We start from the raw sequence: 21620 nt of genomic DNA, 5'->3' as shown, positions 1-21620 counted from the left end.
GACATTGTGACTCATTGTACGGACACTCAACAACTTGATGAGGTAAGTCCTAAAACTTATTGAAATGCTATATTGATGTGATTTCTAGCCTTAGACACCTAATATTACCCAATAATGACATGCTATGAGAAACAAAAATGCCATTTCACAAGAAAGGTAGAAAATGGGCTGAATAGAAGTCATATGGGCCATATTTGGCCATTTTGTGTTAATATGTTTTTTTGATGTGATTTCTTTCCTTATACACCTATAACTAGATAATATTGACATGTTATGACATAAATAAAGTTCATTTAATAAGAAATGTAGGAAATGGGCAAAGTAAAGTCATATAGGCCATATTCGGGCCATTTTGAGTAAAAAGCGTTATAAACCTTAATAAAATGCTCTCCTATACAATTTTAGGGCTTACACACATACAACTACCCAACATTAACATGTTATGAGAAAGAAATAGTTCATTTAATAAGTAATGTAGAAAATGGGCTACATAGAAGTCATATAGGTAATATTTGATAAAATACATATTGTTTTGCCTAATTAATTAATTTTAACATAATTTTTTTGTATTTCAAGTTTTGCAAGGTCCAAAAGGATGGTCCATTGACAATCAAGGAGCTTAATGAAGTTCGTGACATGTTGGCGTCTTTTATCACCTTCAACATGTAAATGACATTGTAACTGTAAATTATTTATGTTAACTTTTGAACTATATAACTTATTATTCATTATATATTTACTTACTATTATTTGTATATGTAAGCAACTTTTTTTTTTGTATTGCGTTTGGGAATATTTATATCTATATATATAATTGAATTCTTGTTTTTAATATTATTTTTGTATCTTATTGTAATAATTAATAATATTATTATTATTAGTTATTATAATAATAATATTGTAAATTATTATATTTAATATAATTGCTGGAATTACAGGTTATTATTATTGCTGGAAACAGGTTTTTTGTTTAAAATATTATTGCACGAAAATTGGGAAAAAAAAATTTGGTGAATAGGCACCGGTTAGGCACCAACCGGTGCCTAAAATAGCTACCACCAAAAAAAAATGGCGGGAGAGCAGTTAAAGGCACCGGTTAACCGGTGCCTAATTAGGCATACGACACCGGTTAACTGGTGCCTATTTGACCCTATGGCACCCCCCACATAGGCAGCTATTCAAACCGGTGCCTTCGACCGGGTTTGAACCGCTGCCAAAGCCCTTTTTTCACCTAGTGCATTAAGTCTAAAAGAAATGTTACGGATCCGTTAACTAAAGGCCTATGAAAAAAAAAAACTAGTTTTGGAAACATCGGAAGAGATGGGGCTAAAGCCCGTGGTATGAATTGTGAAATAGTGAACTCCTACTCACCATGAGTTCAAAGGGGAACATTATGTCATAATTCGGAAGCACATTTTTATTTTATTTGTCCATCTCTACATGTTTGTTTGTGCTTAGCTACAAATGAGAAGGAGGTTGAGCATAAGACTCTTAATGAACCCATATCCATATTTTGGAGGTGTGTTGTAGCTTACACTTGATGGAGTTCACCTACTTAGGTGTGGAAGTGTGGCCGCTTCCTATGAGTATTTTGTGGGCTTATACTCTATAGCACCTATGAGCATCCAGACTGGACGTATGGCCAGTATAATGCGTCACCTTTATTCGCGGAATTTCTAAATATTATACATGTTCAATTGTGTGGCTCAAAGTGACGGGTCCCTAACTCCCTATTGAGTTCAAGACGAAAGTCACTTGGTAGGTGAGAGATCATAGCTTGATGTCCACTATGTGTTAATTCAAGTCGCGAGACATTGACACTTATGCAATTGTTTTGTTTTTGCCCAAAAACCAATTTTCTTTCTTTCTTTTCACATCTTCGAACCTGTGGGGGATTGTTGGAAGTTCTTGAGTGAAACACAAATAAGGTGAGGAAATAATAGAGAGAGTCCCACTTTGATAATTTACCAAAGCTTCATGTCAATTATTCTTTGGAGTAGTTTTGCACTACTTGATTGAGAAGCGGTAATTGGGTTATGGGCTATTGTTATTGGAATATTTTGTATCTATTACAATATTCGTGGTCTATTCGCTTGAATTAAGTTGTTGAGAATCCATTCATAATTCGGGGGTTATGCTCATTCATAGTCGATATTAATTCCTAGCTGTTACCTCTTTGATTACCCATTTTATTAGGTTGTCAATGGCACATGATACTCCTCTTTATAAAAGTTGGCAATTTTCCTTTGTAATAGATGTTGGCCATTGCTTTCTTCTCTGATCTACGCACATCCTTGGCTTCCACAAGATACACAAAAAAAAAAATTAAGAAATATTATCATCTCCTCATAAAAATATCCCTTCGGTTTTTGGGCAAGTATTCTGGGTTCCAGTCAGGTTTGTGAGTGCACATAAACTCCGGCGCCGTGCTTATCCTGGAGGGCGACCGCTTCTAGTCTACTGCACTGGGAGGTAGCGCAAAATCGTCTTTTAGGTCAGTGGTTCTCCACGACGCGGCTATTATCAATTTGGTCTACACAACGCTGAGATAAGTATTTATCGTTTTATATTTGCTTATTTACTAACACCTAGTAGCCAAACAAGGTACTAAACGGTTAAGCAATATGACTCACTTGACTTAATACTATGTATTAATTAATTTTTATTTTAGATAATGCATCGATGGAGTTTTCAACCAAATTATTGACCTTAAATTTGGGCTAAACTACTCAAGAGTTAATCAAATAGCACGTACCTCCGTTCCTACGCATTATAATATAAAAGGAAAATACAACATCATGCACCTCTATAAAAATATGATCAGATATAAAATCACATAACTCCTCCAATATAATATGTTTATACTCAGGGTAAAAATGTTTTAAGAGTTTTAGAGCGTATTCTTTTTTTACTTTATGAATTTACATTTTAACATGGTGATGACTCATTTAGTATCAATCTAATTAAACAAACATAAATCATTCTAGCAATCAATATTTTCAAAATAATTCTTGAATAATTAATCACCATCAATAATTCAATGTTGAATAATTAAAATATGTTGTTGGAGAGAGTAGGTAATAATATAATTTTGTTATTACCTCTATTTCTTATTATTTGCGACAAAGGAATGTTTATATCTCACAAAGTCACAAATAATACCCCTTTGTTGCAAATTATAGAAAAAGGAGGCAGTATAATTTTCGTTAATATTTAATTATATTTTTTTTTATAGAAATTCATATTTAATTATATAAATATAAGGACAAATTAGTGCATTGTCATGTGAGTAAAGTTTGACCGTGTTAATTATTTTGAGACACATGGAATATAAGATAGTATTGGAAACTATAAATTATTCTTTGCATGTGAAAGATTATAAGATTATTGAAGATAAAACTCCAAAAAAGTAAAAAAATAGATTTATATCCTAAAAAACCTATCCGGTAACGCTCCCCTAATATCCAACGTGACGTTTTTATGCATAGCTGTCATTTATATGGCATGACATCAAATGTATCTATCTCATGACCTGGCTGCGAGACCTAACGTGGCTGTGAGACCCAATAGTGATATGATATGATATTAGATACGCAATACTACTAGTCAAAATGAACTCCGTAAGTTTGTATGTGATCTATGTTAAAGTTAAATGGTTATAAATTTTGTATTTCGTTAAAAAAAAAAAGCCAAAGTGTTGCATTTAAAAAGTTAGGGAGAGTTGATTAACTCTTAGCGCATTGCTAAACAAAATGGAAAATGTACCACTACGAGTCTGTTCACATTTACTTAATTTCATTTCAGTTCAGTTCCAATCAGTTCAGTTTAGTTTAGTTTAGTTCAGTTCAACTCCAATCAGTTCAGTTCAGCTCCTAATTTCCCTCTCTCATAAAATATTCAGTTCAGTTTAGTTCAGCTGCAATTAGTTCAGTTCAGTTCAGTTCAGTTCAGTAAATGTGAACATACCCTACATATATAATAGGTGACAAATGATAGACATTTTGGAGGAAAATATTCAGCCTATAGGATGACAAAAAATACCATTACATGCATAATACTACACAAAAAGCACTATTAGGATAACTTATACTTCCTCCGTTCTATTAATATTGCAACAATGGATTTTTTGCACTATTCATCACTCTTGTTTGACCGTATAATATGAGTTATACATTAAGCAAAATATAGTCAAATGAGATCTTGTTGGATTCATCTCATTTAATACTTTCACAATATCAACTTTTTATAATTTTTACTCTTACACAATTATAGATATTTAGCATATAAGTGTTTTGGGATGCGTAATTTCCTCCTTGTTGCAATATTAATAGAACAGAGGTTTTTTTTTTTTTTTGAAAGAAGGACAACTTATATTTTTATGGTTATGTAGAGTGGACTTATTTTTATTTTTAATTCTAAAGCTTGCCAAATTTACATTTTTATACATCCTATATGCATTGTATACACATACTACCTCTGTTTTTTTTAGTTAACACGTTTTGACTAGCATTATTCACACACTCCTTTTTTTTTGGTGTTATACCCGTTTCACTCTTTAGGCTAATCCGGATTCGGGGATCAGTTCTGGGTGGTTTGGTTCCACTCCCCTTCCAATTGTTGTTGCAGGGGATCGAACACGGGTCCTCCATACCAAGTGTAGTCTCAATCACCACTACACCAATAGCCAATTGATATTCACACACTCCCCTTTGACCGTATTTTGTAATTTATACGTTATGAAAAATATTGTCACGTGGTGTCTTGTTAGATTTGTCACGGTATATATTTTCAAAATATCAACTTTTAATAATATTTGCTTATCAATGATTAAAGATATTAACATTTGAATTTGTGTAATGACAAACATAATCAAATCAAATATATATAAATAAAGTAGGCATTTTTTGGAGAGAATTCGGCGCGCCACATAAGAAAGGGTATTATTTTGACCAATGAAAAATTAGATTAATAATTTATTTTAGAATTCAAAAATTCACTCGCCACCTAAGAAAAAGTGACAAATAAGATTTTAGAATTTTGCTACATATGTAAAAACAACGAATAGTAAATAATTAAATTTTAAACTATTAAAAAAAACTAATAATTATATTTTTTTACATATATCAATGCAAATCTTTGATCGCAAATATATTTAATCGCTCCCTAGAAAATATTACAAAAATTAGATATTAATAATGTACTCATCGAGACGAATAAAACTAAATCTCATAGGACTATATTTGTCCTTATACACAGAGAGAGAGAGAAATTTAGAAAATTCTCCCTAATTTTTAATAATTAAAAGATTCTAAACGAGACTAACATTTTGAAACAAAACGAATATATAAAAAAACACATAAGCAAAGAGTTTATTTTAATCAATAAAAAAAGATTTGTCATTTAGGGCTTGATCACTTCAGCTTAATTTCAGTTCAGTTTAGTTCATCTTCAATCAGTTCAATTCAGTTCAGCTCTTAATTTCCATCTCTCATAAATTATTCATTTCAGCTCTATTAAATTCAGTTAAGTAAATATGAACATACCCTTATTTTTGAATTAAAAATTTAAATTGTCACCTAAAGCAATATTAATGGCATGTACAATAAATTTATTATTTACTCCCTCCGTCCCTAAATTACATTGTTCTTTGGAAATTTACACGGGAATTAAGGAGGAAAGAATAAGACAAATAACAATAATTAGATAATGCAATGAAAAATACAAAGATAGATTAGTTATTACTCATGACATGTCATCCATCCTTTGCAAAAAAAAAGGACCAATCACATGCTCCTAATTGAAATTTTTTAACCAATCATATTTATTGTAATTTGGCACAAGGATTATGAGTGAGATTAAGTAAAGATGAGTGAGAAAGCATTAAATATAAAACAGAAAAAGAGAGTTGATTTACTAAAAAAAACTTACCAAAAATAGAAAGGAGGAATATAATTTTGAAATACCAAAAATAGAAAGGAGGAATGTAATTTAGGGACGGAGGGAGTAATGTATATTTAATTACATATTTGGGATTTTAAATTCAAGCACCACGTAAAATAAATAAAATAACAAAATATATATCTTTAGTGTTAAATTAAATATTAGGAATTCTATACAAATATTACTAGAACATAGGAAGGTGGTGGTGGACCGGCCAAAGTCGGTCATCATCGGAGCACGACCCCACTAAATTGAATAGTTATTCACAAGAAAAGAATTTGGTTGGCATTTGGCAATCATTAGAATGTGTTCAAATTCAGGGAATCATATGCATGAGCCACGAGACTTTGCGCATTTACTATTCTACACACTTCTCTTTCTCAATCTGCTTCGCCATTACTAGCTACTACGCAGTACTCAATACTCCTGTCTTTTAATCCCTTGAAAAACCCTCAATTTAAATACCCACATTATTTCCAAGAATTTTATCTTGCTCAATTGCAACTGGGTATGTACAATTTTCTTCCAATTGACTTTTTTATTTTTAATTTTTAATTTTTTTTGGTGTATAAGTTGATTGCATGAAGTGGGGTTTTGTTCATAAAGAGGGGATTAATGGGGTTTTATGTTAGTATATTCTGAAATGGAAATGCTGCAAATTCTTGTGAAATTGCTTGATTTTATTTGTTGGTGTTGTGGATTTTAATATTCTTTGAGTAATTTGGTGTTCAAGTTGAAGTATTTGTGACATTTCCATGTTTATGTTATTGACAATTATTTATAGAATTATGGAGTTATTTCTGAAAAGTTGATATTATTATACAAACTGATTGCAGAGATATGCGTACTAACGCTTTGTTTGGATAGCAAAGAAGGAAGGAAAAGAAGGGGAGGGAAAATGGAGGAAGGGAAGGGAAAAGAAAGGGAGGAGGAGGTGAGCTCCATTTTCCCTCCAAATCTCTCCAATTTTAGAGAGATTATGGTTATTATAGAGAAAGAGAAAATGGATCCCTCCCTCTCCTTCCCCTTCCTTCCCCCAATCTTTTACCCAAACAAGAGATTTTGTCCCCCTCCATTTCTCTTCTCTTCTTTTCCTTCCATTTCTTCCTATCCAAACAAAGTGTAAATTTTCTCAAGAAGGATTTGGTTTTTTCTTTGAAATTGTAAATTTAGATTTTATCTGTTGAATTCAAAAGGTAAAATGTTCGGTTTTGGGACTAAAAAAAGTGTACAGCAAAACTGTTATTTTGAGTTTGAATGAGGGGAGTGAAGAATCATCAGTAGAAATTGATCAAATAAGAGATAAATTCAGTATTTTTTTTAAGACCAGGAAGCGGAATTTTACTGTTATAAGTTGATACTGTGAGATTAGATGAAAAACTATTGTGTTTTTGTTGCTACACGGACGTTCTCGTACATGCTCTTTTATGATGGATTAGGCTTTGCAAATTGAGGTTTATTTGTTACAAAAATCTTTATTACGGAGTACAATTTAGGGGTTTGTCTACAATTTTCTCTTGTTTCTTAAGACCTAAGTAGTTGGTTCACTGGCGCTTTTGAGAAACTGGAGCCACATGATAACAATTTCCTTCTGGGCTGTAGCCAAAATGGGGACTTGGATATGTTTCTCAATATCGTGTATCTTCAGAACTAATTAATGTGATCAAGGATAGGATGAGCCAAATATGGCATATAGTTTTCCTGAAGTGATTGCCATCAAACACGGTAAAGTCTTGGAAGTTGGGGAGAGGGGAGTAGTCGTTGTATTAGACACAGTGATAGAATCCCAGTAGCATCATTTACACTTTGTGGCACATTTACACCCAAAAATAAGTGTTCCTTTGGGGATCAAACTTTTCAGTAAAGCCAGTTTAGTTTATGATCAACTTCAGAATCTGGTGTAATACTGTTTTGATCAACCATTCTAGGGAATATCTATCTTTGTCTAATTGAAAATTAGTAAATCTGAGAGTTCAGATAGGCTCCCTTTCTTGAACCTAATGGAAAAGTCAAAGGATTTACGACAACTCTATCCTCTTAGGTAGCTCAACCAGTTATGTAATCACTCAGCTAAAACCAAGGGAAAATATTTATCGAAGCCATATCAATTTGGAGGGCACGGGGTTATATTGGCCAACAGAGATATTATAATCATCAGTATTCACACCTTCTGCCAGAATCCCATGCTCCTCTTACCACTTATGCTACACCCACTTGGCTAGTTGGCTCACACAACCAGGCATTTCAGTTGCCTTTCAGAGCCTCAGTGTATCCTCGTATGTTACTTTTCAGGATAGTAGCTATCTACCAAATATATTAATTGGTTAAAGCAGAGAGGCAGGTCTAGTTACTCATACTAAGAAAGTAAGAAGTTATTTCCTTACCATGTTATTAATGTAGGTTCTTAAGAAAATGGCATCTCATTTAATGAAGTGTTAACCAACTGAGGGTTCCATCAAGGGAGAAAAACCCAATTAGAGCCTTTAGAGGTCATTCCGATTTCTTGTACTAAGAAATAGGGATGACAACCCAGCTGACATGCTTAATATCCCTGCACCTGCCCATGGCATAGGTGCAGAATTCTCGATAGTGGACTGGGGATGGAAAGGAATGTAATATATCCACCATATGTGGTGTACATACCACTACCCAATACCCAATTAAAATAATCAAACAATTATGCATAATTTTCACTTTTGGAAGGACTTGTTCAAAGTTCTAAGGCTAAAAACAGGCAAATGACCACTCATGGTGTGGCACTTGATTTTTATAAGATGATATGAATTCAAGTTTATCCCAACTGTTAAGGACAGGTTTGTGTTTGAGGATTTTAGGCAATAATAAGGTGAGAAGACTGCAGAGAATGTGAAGATCTCACGGTGACAAGTGATTGTTGATTTCTTAGGTAGTTTATAAGAGGCTGCGTGGAGAATCCTAAGCCAAGTACTAAGGTCTTATTACTCCCTCTATCCTTAAATAGATATCGTACTTGGGTGTCACTTGAAGATTTAGAATAGTAGATAGGGTAAAATGTTAGAGAAAGTACAGGAATTGAGAGAGAGTAACAGAAAATTTACTTGAATGGCAAGTATTTTTTTTTTTGAAGGTAAGTATGAAATCCATTTTAGGATGGAGGGAGTATTTGTGATGAGGAGATGTAGATGATTTTGGGGAAGACCTCTTGGACAAGTTGAAGTTAGTTGACTTGTTGGGGAAGTGTTTGAATCACAACTCACAAATCTAAACAGGTAGACGAGTTGGGATGAAAAAGGCACCAGTTATGCAGAGTGTGGGCTTAAGACAGTTGTTCAGCAATGTCATTTTAAGTTACTACTTTATAAATATTGGAAAAGCGCGTTGAGTATCTTCCAAACATTTGGTAGTTGGTGCTTTATTAGGGAGAGGATGAAGTTATGTGCTGAGAGATCCAGCTTGTTATTTACAAAAGTGAGGGATGGCTTGATGATAAGAAATTGTTTTTTTGGTATGGGTTTGAGATTATCCTAAACCTTAGAATAGTTATCTGCTAATTTAATGCAATAACAGGGAAAGAAATAAAAACATATTGACTAATTACTAAGAAATTTAATCTATAGAACATAGTTAACTACATAATTTTGCAAAGCAAAAACCTGTATGAAATTATATCAGAGCTAATAAAAAACCTTTAAGATAATCCGTCATGTAGACTTTTATTTGTGTCTCACCTCATATATTTGTCTTTGAAGTTGAGGCTCTTGACCCTATTTCCGAATGGCAGCCTGTGACTTTCGTGTGCTATTTTGTTTGTGACAACAATGAACCATTGCCTGTATACTTAACACAGACACATGTCATATTGTGCCTTTTAGATTCAATATGTTGTCTTTTAGATTGGTGTTCCTCATTTTTCTCCGAGTTAATATTTCGCTGGAAAACAATGTAAGTTCGATTAGGATTCAGCGGGTTAGCAGAAGAATTTTACAAATTGTTTCCCACGTGATTATGTGAACAACAATCCAGAAAAGGGGTAACAACAAAAAAAATGGGACTCTGAGACTTATAAATAGATGAAGTTGATTTTCTTTTTTAGAATTTGTTTAAGGTGTAAAAGATTTAGTTTTGAGTAATATTACTTTTTTGGACTCTGCAGGGTCTAATTTATTCAATTTCATTGTTTTTTGAGCTGGACTACTCAATGAATATGTGCTATCATAGGGAAAGTGATGATTACAAAACTTATGTTGAGGATCATAATTCATAACATGTGAAAAGCGTTAATTATATTCAATGAGCTAAGTTTAAACATTATAGATGACACTTCTTCCATAACTAGTAATTTTCCTTACTCTGACTAGTTTGTGTGAAGGTGAATGATTGAGGAATTGCTGTAGATTTACTGCAAGGCCACAGAACAGGATTTTATCAGGCCAAATTATTTTATAGATGATTACAGTTTGAGTCTTAAATTTATGTTTAAAGCCAATCTTTGATTGTGCCTAAGTGGAGACAATGTATTATCTGGATGACTAGACAAGTCATGGCGTGTATCTTAAGCACTCTAGTTTAAATTATGAGTAACATTGTGATCAATGTGTTGTCTTTTTCACCAAACTCAGTAGTGAAACTTGTTTGACCTTACCTAAACCTATGTGAACTCATCAAACTTATTTATGAAGTAATGAACAGCTGAGCATTTCTCCACCTGTTTTGATTTAACCATATTTATTTGAGGTGAAAGTAAAACCATGATGATGAGATAACGACTATAAAATGACTTAGAAGACTAATGAGGTCCACATTATGGTTGCAAGGGGTTCATATATCTAAATCAAGGGGGTATGCAAATTTGTACTGTAAATGATTCCTTTGAGGAGCAATCTATGTTCTTTCTTAGCTAGGTTGTGCCACTAGGGAGTTTGATTTTATTTTCCTTGGGCTGGTTGGTTTTTTGTGCCTCATTTGTATTGCCTTTTCTATGCAGCTGAGATGAGATCTGACATTTCACATAACTGCAATGCTGCAACTATATTAAATGAAGTTTCTGGCTACTTTGGTGACTAGTATATAGCAGCAGCTTTTAAAAAAGAAAAGCTGAATATTTTGCTGAGGTAAGCTAAAAGCTCTCTGATTAACCCTGTTTTTGAGAGGTCCTAAATATTTCTCAGTTTACCTGAATTAATTACTCAAAGGCCTTTATGTGTTTTGCGTGAGAACTCACTTCCCAAGAGATGTCAGTTTCTATGGGTACCTCTGACCTCTGTGGTAAATTGGTAATTTCCCTTGGAATTTTTATCTGTATATGAATTGCTGTTCATGACCTTCTTTTACCAATTGTCATGGACTTTTTGGTTTTCCAATAAGTATTGGCTACTGCCTGTGCAAGTTTTCTTAAATTACGCCAAGTGGGTGTGTTCATGGAACTAATTTAAGTCCATTCTGTTATTGAATTGGTCTATTCAGCCTTGATATTCTTTATACTGACATCTAATATGCTACTTCCTCCATTTCCTTATAGTTGCAACGCGCACTTTATCACGGTATTTAAGAAAAGTGGACCTCGCAATGATACAATGACTTTTATTTTGATTGTTAGGAATAATACGACCTTTTACCGGTTTTCCAAAAATAAAACAACTTTTTGATTATTCTGGAATAAAATAACCTTTGACATACATCTTCTTTAAAAAGAATGAATAACCGGTAACCTGTTTTATAGGTTAAACCAGATACGTGTCACATAGTGATTGATTAGGATTTTTATTTGAATTTTTACAATTTTCTTTTAAATGAAATGATTTTTATTTTAAAAAAGTTAAACCTTCCCCTTTCCACCTGTAACTACTCTGCCTCCTCCTCTCCTTCCCTATGTCAGCCACCGCCTATAACCCAAGGTGACACCAGTCACCTCCCTCTTTCCCGCAAGGCCCCCTAACTCCCTTCATCTCCCACTTCTTGCAGCTCTCAAAATCCTCTCGTATCCCTGCAGGGCTAATCAATTTTACGGTTGTGTTTGAAAATAGTGGTGGTAGAAGGGGTTTCGTTGCGAAGTTTTGGGCTCGTAGAGGTTTGGAAGTGTGGTTTGGGTTCATGGTGGAAAGATGGGGTAGGAGTTTTGGCAAGGCTGGTGGGGGCAAGATCGAGTTTGTCGATGTAGTGGAGGGTACGGGTAAAGGACGGTGTTTGATGTTGGATATGGTTTAGGGTGGGGGTTGGGATCAGATTTTAGTCGGGATGGTGGGTTTTGGGGCTGGGGATGGAGGTTACGGTGAGGGGTGAGGACTGGAGCAGGAGGGCGGGTATGATTGTAAGAACTGGTGGTGGTTGGGCAATGATGGGCTGGAGCTACTGGTGACTAGCAGTGATGGATTTGTTTTTGTTTTTGTTTTTTTTGTTTTTTTTTTAATAATAATATAAATTATTTATGAGAAAATAGTTTTGTAAAAAATTGACCAATCACCGCACTACAGGTGTTACCATTAACCTATTAAATAGGTCAACAACTGGTTGCATTCTATTTTGAGCAGATCCATGTCAAAGGTCATTTTACTTCGAAATAATCAAAATGTCGTTTTATTTATGGAAGACGGGTGAAAGGTCATATTATTCTTCACAATTTTTCCTATTAACGTAGTGACCTTTGTATTAATATCACAACCTTTATGTTTAAATTGCAACATTTAAACATAGAGATCCTACTATTAGTGGTTTATTATAAATTAATGTGAACTAGGTCTATTTAAGAGTTTGTATAATTAGCAAGGTGCTTGCTTTTTCACACTATCGAAAAGTCTGAGACCATGGTTGCTGACTTACAGTTGTGATTTTTCTCTATGGCTGTCACATGTTGATTAAGATAAGAAAGAGACAAAAACAATATCTAAAACTCAAAGCTTGAAGGCCGTGAAGGCCTTGATATAAGTAATAGCACCAATTCACCATTGCAAAAATATGCTAGGGATGTTTGATTGTATCTTTTTGATGGAACTGATAATAGGGATCATAAAGTCCCCCTCAAACCTCTCCTTGACCTCATTCCTTACTATATATAAGAAAATATTTTAACTCCCCACATCTTAATGTTAAAACCCTTAGTATCATGTTTGTCCACTCTCTTTTTAAAACAATAACTAGTATATGGCCCGAGCGTTGCACCGGATTGTTACTTTGAAACATGATAATAAAAAAAGTAGATTAAAGAGAATAATCCTCCATTGTCTTTGAATTATTGTTGAGACTATTCCACATATTCTTTATCTTTTTTTTTTTGTTTAAGTAAAGATAAATTTATTTATGTGTAAATAGTTGACATAAATTACAATTGGCTAAGATTGTAAGAAATGTTATCTTACATCCATGAGGTTTAATGTTCGAAACTTGTGGGATGTTTTTTTCAAGAAAATGATGACATAAAATAATTACTGCCATGCTAGTGGTTATGCGGCACAAAATGATGATGTGGCACACAACGAATGTAGAACTACATGACATATAAACAATTTTAGGAATGCTTTTTAATGTATAAGTATAGATTAATGACGGGAGATAAGAATCATAGTAAAGATATAAAAAGAAACCAAATGTATAAACAGAGAGATACAAACTACATAGAATGGAATTGACTTGCCTTGGCGGTTTTGTTTACTACTCTTGTTGTACTAGTGATTTAGGGATTTCAAGAGAAATTAAGGTTTTGTCTATGTTGCCATCGCAATACTTTTGACCACCGAATTAATATTCATAGTGTGTTAGTGTGTGTGTGTGAGAGATGAACATATATAAGATGTGAATAGAAGGTAATGGCAAACGAGAGTTTACGAGGAAAACACCCCTCACATATCAATTAAAATTTATAGTAACTCTCAAAAACACCCCTTAAAGTACAAGTGTACAACCCACCTCTCAAGAACATAAACCAAAGGGTGTTTGTAATTGAAGGAAATGTATCATGTGGGTTTCTCATTGCATTTCACTGTCAATGTACAAGGCTTATCAATGTACAAGGCTTATCTTCAGCCACTAATTAAGCTATAAACTAGGTAAAAGCTATATACAATATATTCTAAGCTATAGACTAGGAAACAGAATATTTACAAAGTCAAAGATATATTATGACTAATATATCTTAACATACCCCCGTAGTCAAAGCGGGAGGAGGACAGACGCTTAGAGACTATCTCTGAAATCTTCAAAGAGCACACGTGGTGGTTCTTTTGTAAAGATGTCCCGCAATTTGGTGCCTAGAAGGAACATGGAGGACTTGAACTTCACCCCTAGCCACCTTTTCACGAACAAAAAGTATGTCCATCTTGATATGCTTGGTCCGCTGTTGATGTGCCGGATTACCCGAATGGTAAATAGCACTCACATTGTCACAATACACCAATGTAGCCTTTTTAATCGGACAATGTAGCTCCAATAACAAATTTTGAATCCAACATGACTCGGAAACTACATTGGCAACACCCCGGTACTAGAGTTAGAAAGAGTAGATTGGCGTTTAAATGGCCAAGATATCAAATTATCACCTAAAAATACACAATATCCAGATGCGGAAGTGGAACGTCTCGTATCGGGACACCCACCCCAATCAGCATCAGTATACGATATAAGTGTAGAAGTAGATGATGGATAAAGATGTAAACCATGCTCAAGAGTACCTTGTATGTACTGAATGATGCGCTTATATGAGTCTCTTTCGGATCATGCATGTGTAAGCATACTTGTTGCACGACATAAGATATATCCGGCCTCGTAAAAGTGAGATATTGCAGCGCCCCAGCAAGGATGCGTTTCAAGGTCGAATCTGCACGGGGAACCCGAAGCAATGACCTTCGTCTTAACTTCAACTGGAGTAGCCGAAGACTTACATGAGCTCATCCCTGTCAATGATCTCCTCAGCATATTTCCGTTGTGACAAAAATAATCCACCGTTATGCCTTGTCAAAGCAATGCCAAGAAAGTAATTAAGAGGACCCAAGTCCTTCATAGCAAACTCTAAGCTAAGAAGGGACATAATAAAAGCGCCTTAGAGCATTAGTAGAAGTTGTAAGAATAATGTCATCAACATACAGTAACAAATAAGCCACATCCGAGCCAACACGATACATAAAGAGAGAGTTGTCACTCCTGCTGTTAGTAAAACCAATTGAAGCAACAAAATCAGAAAATCGCTTGTACCAAGCTCGGGGTGCCTATTTAAGACCATATAATGATTTTCCGTAGTAAACACACATAGTCAGGATGGGTCCGATCACGGAAACTAAGGGGTTGATGCATATAGACTGTCTCCTTAAGCTCACCGTGCAAAAAAGCATTTTTTCACATCAAGTTGATGAATTTGCCAAGCTTTAGACAAAGCCAAGCTAAGAACAGTACGGATAGTAGCCGGTTTCACCACCGGTCTAAAAGTTTCCCCCACAATCAATGCCAATCTATTGTGTTTTCCATCATCTACAAGGCAGGCTTTATGCCTCTCAAAAGAACCGTCGGATTTCACCTTATGAGTAAAAATCCACATAGAACGAATAACATTAACATGAGGTGGACGGGGCACCAACTCCCACGTCTTATTATTAATAAGAGCATGAAATTCATCATCCATAGCCATTTTCCAAGTCGGGTCATGAAGAGCAGAAATGGGGTTACGAGGGAGACGGGACTTCGTAACATTAGAAACCATAGTATTGAAATTTGTGATGAACTGACTTCCGGGAACGAACTAATAATAATTTACTGCAACAAATAATGGGAACGAAGGCTTAAAGCTTGATTGATTAAAGATAGGAAGGGGTTACAATTGATAACTTGAGGCTATCACTCTCTCTAGTAGCTTGAGGCTACCACTCTCACAAGGTGTTTTTCACTCAGTTTCTGGATAACTCTCTAAATTACAGCTTACACTACTTATACTAAGGTGGTCATAGAAGACCTTGAAGCTTACATGTGATACATGGCTAAAATAGAAAGACATAAAATAGCACAAAGAAACTAAGTTGCTTTCTTTCCTTCTCTTCCTCTTAATTAGTTTTGTCATCTTTTTAATTGGAGCTTGTATCCTCCCTAATTGGTGCTTGCTGCTGATGCTTTTCCCCCTCATCTTGGTTGACTTGCCTTCTCCTTGTATAGACCTTGATGGAACTTGGTTGGACACCTCGACCTTGACCTTGACCAAGTGCATCCGTGACAATACCCCGCCCCAAAAGACTCACCTTGTCCTCAAGGTGGAAGTCCGGGAAGCGTTGATTCAATGACTCGCCGTCCTCCCATGTCGCTTCAAATTCCGGCAATCCCATCCATTTGACTAAGACTTCCCACCCGTTCCCTGTGCTTGCATTCTCTGGCCGAACTTCTAGGACTGATTCCGGCTCGACTACCAATTCCATGTCGTCAGTGAGTTGCTCTGGAATACTCGGATTGACAGCCGCCGCCCCTACCGCCCGTTTGAGCTGCGAAATATGGAACACGGGGTGTAGCTTACACGAGGATGGCAAGTCCAATTTGTATGCAACCCTGCCCACCTTTTGAACCACCGTGTACGGCCCATAATACCTCGCCGCTAATTTTTCGAACGGCCGCTTTGCCAGAGACCGCTGTCGGTATGGTCGGAGCTTTAAATATACCGCCTCCCCTTCCTGAAACTCGTCGTCTGTTCTTCGCCGATCCGCAAACTCCTTCATTAGCTGCTGAGCTCTTACCAAATTGAGGCGTAATTCCTCCAGCACGAAGTCCCTCGCTTTCAAATCCTCCTCCAAACTACTGACCGGCGTCTGCCCTGCCCCTAACCGCCACAATTTTGGTGGATCACGACCATAGACAACCTTGAAGGGTGTCATCTTGGTCGATGTGTGCGGTGAGGTGTTGTACGAATATTCAGCCCACGCTAACCACTTTGCCCACTGCCTCGGTTGCCCCTCTACAAAGCACCGGAGATATACCTCGAGCCCCTTGTTAACAATTTCCGTTTGGCCGTCCGTCTGTGGATGATAGGCCGTACTTCGCTTCAATTGAGTGCCTTGGAGTCTGAATAATTCTTTCCAGAAAATGCTCATAAATACTCGGTCACGATCCGAGACAATTGAAGACGGAAACCCGTGAAGTCTCACCACCTCTTTAATAAAGCAATCAGCCACCCGTAGCGCATTAAAGGGGTGTTTTAATCCAATAAAATGGCTATACTTGGATAGCCGGTCCACCACCACTAGCACGGAATCGATTCCCTTGGACAAGGGTAGCCCCTCCACGAAATCCATGGAAAGATCTTCCCAGATTGCCCCTGGAATTGGATGAGGTTGTAGGAGGCCGAGAGGGTGGCGTTGAGCCACCTTGTTCCGTTGACAAATTGTACATTCGCGTACAAAATTTCCCACGTCCTTTCTGATTCCTTGCCAATACCAATCTGCCGCGACTCGAATATAGGTCTTGACTTCTCCGTCGTGACCACCAGTGGGGGTGGCGTGGTACTCCCTCAAACAACTCAGTTATGAATTTTGAGCTTTTAGGGATCACGATTCTGCCTTTGTAGAGAAGCCTATTTCCTTGAAGTGTAAAGCCTGATGGACCCTCACCATTTTCAAGGCCCTTCTTGACTTGGCCCAACCTTATATCCTCTTCCAATTCTTTTTCCATATTAGCCCAATTCACCCAAGTTGAAGATACTAGAGCAGCGAATTGGGCTTCTTGCACCTTCTGGCCCATTTCCCGGCCTAATCTGGACAGCGCATCTGCCACTCTGTTTGAGGCCTCGGGTTTGTATTGCACCTCGAAGTCGAATCCCACAAGCTTCCGCAACCACTTTTGATAGCCCCCCCCGACTTCTCGTTGTTGAGTGATGTACCGTAGACTTTGTTGGTCGGTTCTCACCACGAAATGACGGCCCATCAAGTAATGCTTCCAACGAACTATGGCTAGACAAATGGCCATATGCTCCTTTTCATAAATGGATTTCTCTTGGGCCCTAACTCCCAACATCTTACTATAGTATGCTATGGGCCTCCTCATTTGCATGAGGACAGCCCCGAGCCCATAGCCCGATGCATCGGCTTCTACCACGAACTCTTTCTCAAAATCCGGCATTGCTAGTACCGGGGCGGTAACCATAGCTTCTTTAAGTTGGTTGAAGGCTTGAGTGGCTTCATCGGTCCAACCATAACACTCTTTTTTGAGTTGGGCCGTGAGTGGGCCCGCTGTGAGGGCATATTGGGCCACGAATTTTCGGTAGTACCCCGTGAGCCCAAGAAAGCCTCTAAGCTCTCTCAAGTTTCTTGGATAGGCCCACTTTAATATTGCTTGCACCTTTTCCTTATCCATGGCCACACCATGGTAAGAAATCACATGGCCCAAGTAAGCAATTTCTACTTGACCAAATTCACATTTCTTCAAATTGGCGTACAACTTGTTTCCTGCCAAAATCCCAAACACTAACTCCAAGTGCCTTGCATGTTCATCCTCACCCTTACTATACACCAAAATGTCGTCAAAAAATACTAAGATGAATTTGCGCAAGTAAGGACGAAATATATCATTCATCAATGATTGGAAAGTCGCCGGGGCATTCGTAAGACCGAAAGGCATAACGAGGAATTCGTAATGCCCTTCATGGGTACGAAATGCGGTTTTAGGGACATCATCGGGTTTAACCCTAATTTGATGATAACCCGATTTTAAATCGAGTTTCGAAAAAATTTTAGCCCCATGGAGCTCATCAAGCAACTCATCGATGACCGGAATCGGGTATTTATCCGGCACCGTCTCCTTGTTCAAAGCCCGATAATCAACGCAAAACCGCCATGACCCATCCTTCTTTTTAACTAGCAAAACCGGGCTTGAAAAAGGACTAGTCGAAGGCCTTATGATTCCGGCCTCAATCATCTCGCATATGAGCTTTTCGATTTCGTCTTTTTGAACTTGAGGATACCGGTAAGGTCGGACACTCACGAGGTTGCTTCCCTCCTTGAGTGTAATGGAGTGTTCATGGCTTCGTTGTGGTGGTAAACCGTTGGGCATTTGAAATACATTATGATATTTCTTAAGTAAGGCCCCAACATATTCAGGATTGGGCCTTCCAGATTGGGCCTCTCCTTCCTTATCCATCTTGCTGATTTCAACTAAGATGCCCACCTTCTCTTTATTTAGACTTCTCACCATGGCCTTCAAGGATACTTGTGACTTCTCGAGGGTGGGGTCGCCCACTCCGGCGACGGCGAACCTCATGACATGCGTCCTCCAATTCGTCACCACGGACCCCAACTTTTCTAACCATTGAACCCCGAGTATTACCTCCGCATTTCCTAAGGACAAGGGTAAGAACTCCTCGGTGATAGAAACTCCACCATCCAACTTGACCACCACCTTCTTACACACTCCCCGCCCTTTTATCATTTCTCCATTTCCGAGGGCTATCCCGAACTCTCCATTCCCGTGCACCTCTAATGATAACTCCGATACTAGTTGTTTTGAAATAAAATTATGGGTTGCTCCCGGGTCAATCATCACTACAACCCGTCGCCCCTTCACTTCTCCACCCAACTTCATGGGTTTCGGGTTAGAAAGGCCAACCACCGAACACAACGATACCCCTACCACGGGTTCACTAGCCTCCCACGCCTCTTCCTCTTCATTTAGCTCACTCTCAACCTTTTCCTCCTCTACTTCACCGGTGACCATGAGCGTGAGCTCCTTCCGTTTGCAACGATGGCCAACTCCCCACCGTTCATCACACCGGAAACAAAGCCCCTTTGCCCTTCGTTCTTGCATCTCCGACTCGGTTAATCGGCGCGTCGACCCTACTGCCCTACTGCTGGAGCTTGAGAGGGATGGATTTTGGTTGACGGACCCTTGAGATGCTTCAGGAGCCTTGGGCCAAGTCTTTGGGCCCAAGGAACTTGGCAGCCCATAAGTTCTTATAAGCCCAGCTCCTCCCCCACTCTTTTCTACTGGGCCATTGTGACTCGACCCACCGTAGCTCAGCCCAGCCTTCCATCCTCCACCACCAGTAGTCTTCTTCTCTTCCGCAAACCGATTCCTTTCTTCTATTCTTCCTGCCACCTCCATAGCCCTTTCCAAATTTGGAGGATTTAACAACCTTAGCTCTGCCTTAATTTCCTTCCTCAGTCCATTTATAAACTGACCCAACATGATGCTCTCTGGCACATCTTCTAACGGCGCCGCTGTCTCGATAAATCGCCGGTGATACTCCGCCACCGAACCCGTCCCCTCCTGTGTTACGGCCAGCCATTGTTCGTGTAACGATCCATGGTGAGATGGACGGAATTCACTCAAAATTTTCTGTTTGAGGTCCGGCCACCCATAGAACGGCCGGCGTTTTTGTTCCCAATGGAACCACTTCATTGCCGGCCCATCCATGGCGACCACCGACGCCTCCATTTTCTCCCTCTCCAATAGGCGATATACCTCAAAGTACATCTCAGCCCTCGCAGTCCAGTTGTCGGGATCGGAGCCGTCGAAAATGGGCATCTCCAATTTTCTGTGCTTCCAGCGTCCACCACCGCCGTAGTCGCCGCCGTCTCCACCTCCTCTCCCATTGCCGCCGCGCCCCCCGCCTGGCTCCGGTGGGTGCCAGTCCTGTTCTCCGAACGACCGCCCACCAATTAGTGTTGCAGCACGTTCAAACTCAGGTGGTGGGTGGTTCTCATCTTCCAACGGTGTGAACGTAGGGTTAAGTTGTTGTTGTTGCTGGTCTGGCGGCCTTGTCTTCTCCAATTCTCGCTGAAGTCTGGCGACCTTCCCTCGATCAATGCAGCCCGAGTGTCAATAGTGGCCCTGAGGTTGTCGAGAGGCGGAGGTCCATCTTGTTGACCGCGGTTGCCACGGCCTCTTCTGGATTTTTTGCTCCTCTTCCATGGCTGATTTCACGGCGGCCGCTACTACTCGTGTGAGGTTGTCGTCTGGCGTTTGTAGTGTTTCTGCGATGGACGTCATCTGAGTTTTCAGCTCCTTGAGCGTTGTTTCCATGGCGTCCAGGCGTTCTGAAGTATTAGTCTCCATTTTTTTTTTTTTTTTTTTAATTGGTGGTCGGACTGGTGGTTCCGGTCACTGGCAGCCGCAAGACCGCCTGATACCACTTTGTGATGAACTGACTTCCGGGAACGAACTAATAATAATTTACTGCAACAAATAATGGGAACGAAGGCTTAAAGCTTGATTGATTAAAGATAGGAAGGGGTTACAATTGATAACTTGAGGCTATCACTCTCTCTAGTAGCTTGAGGCTACCACTCTCACAAGGTGTTTTTCACTCAGTTTCTGGATAACTCTCTAAATTACAGCTTACACTACTTATACTAAGGTGGTCATAGAAGACCTTGAAGCTTACATGTGATACATGGCTAAAATAGAAAGACATAAAATAGCACAAAGAAACTAAGTTGCTTTCTTTCCTTCTCTTCCTCTTAATTAATTTTGTCATCTTCTTAATTGGAGCTTGTATCCTCCCTAATTGGTGCTTGCTGCTGCTGATGCTTTTCCCCTTCATCTTGGTTGACTTGCCTTCTCCTTGTATAGACCTTGATGGAACTTGGTTGGACACCTCGACCTTGACCTTGACCAAGTGCATCCGTGAAATTTTTTTTATATTTCAGGTTTGGTTTAATAATACCGTTTTTGCTTCGTGTGACAATAGAAGAAGTAGGTATTTGATTTGGAGCGTGAATTTGTGGGCTAGGGGAGGAGGGTGAAGTACT

General features: G+C 38.2%; 1 protein-coding gene across 1 annotated transcript; it reads right to left on the bottom strand.

Annotated features, from left to right (window-relative positions):
* Positions 1-14785: 14785 nt before the first annotated feature.
* Positions 14786-15601, bottom strand: LOC110699538 (uncharacterized mitochondrial protein AtMg00820-like). Its single transcript, XM_021877029.1, has 3 exons — positions 15222-15601; positions 14992-15048; positions 14786-14921 (listed from the first exon to the last, which is right to left on the bottom strand). The coding sequence occupies exons 1-3, from the start codon at positions 15599-15601 to the stop codon at positions 14786-14788; spliced, it is 573 nt and encodes a 190-aa protein (XP_021732721.1).
* Positions 15602-21620: the final 6019 nt, after the last annotated feature.

Source organism: Chenopodium quinoa, unplaced genomic scaffold (assembly GCF_001683475.1).
Source record: "Chenopodium quinoa cultivar QQ74 unplaced genomic scaffold, ASM168347v1, whole genome shotgun sequence".
Classification (NCBI taxonomy): domain Eukaryota; kingdom Viridiplantae; phylum Streptophyta; class Magnoliopsida; order Caryophyllales; family Amaranthaceae; genus Chenopodium; species Chenopodium quinoa.
Note: the sequence above shows the minus strand (reverse complement) of the source record. Positions and strands in the feature narration are given on the sequence as shown.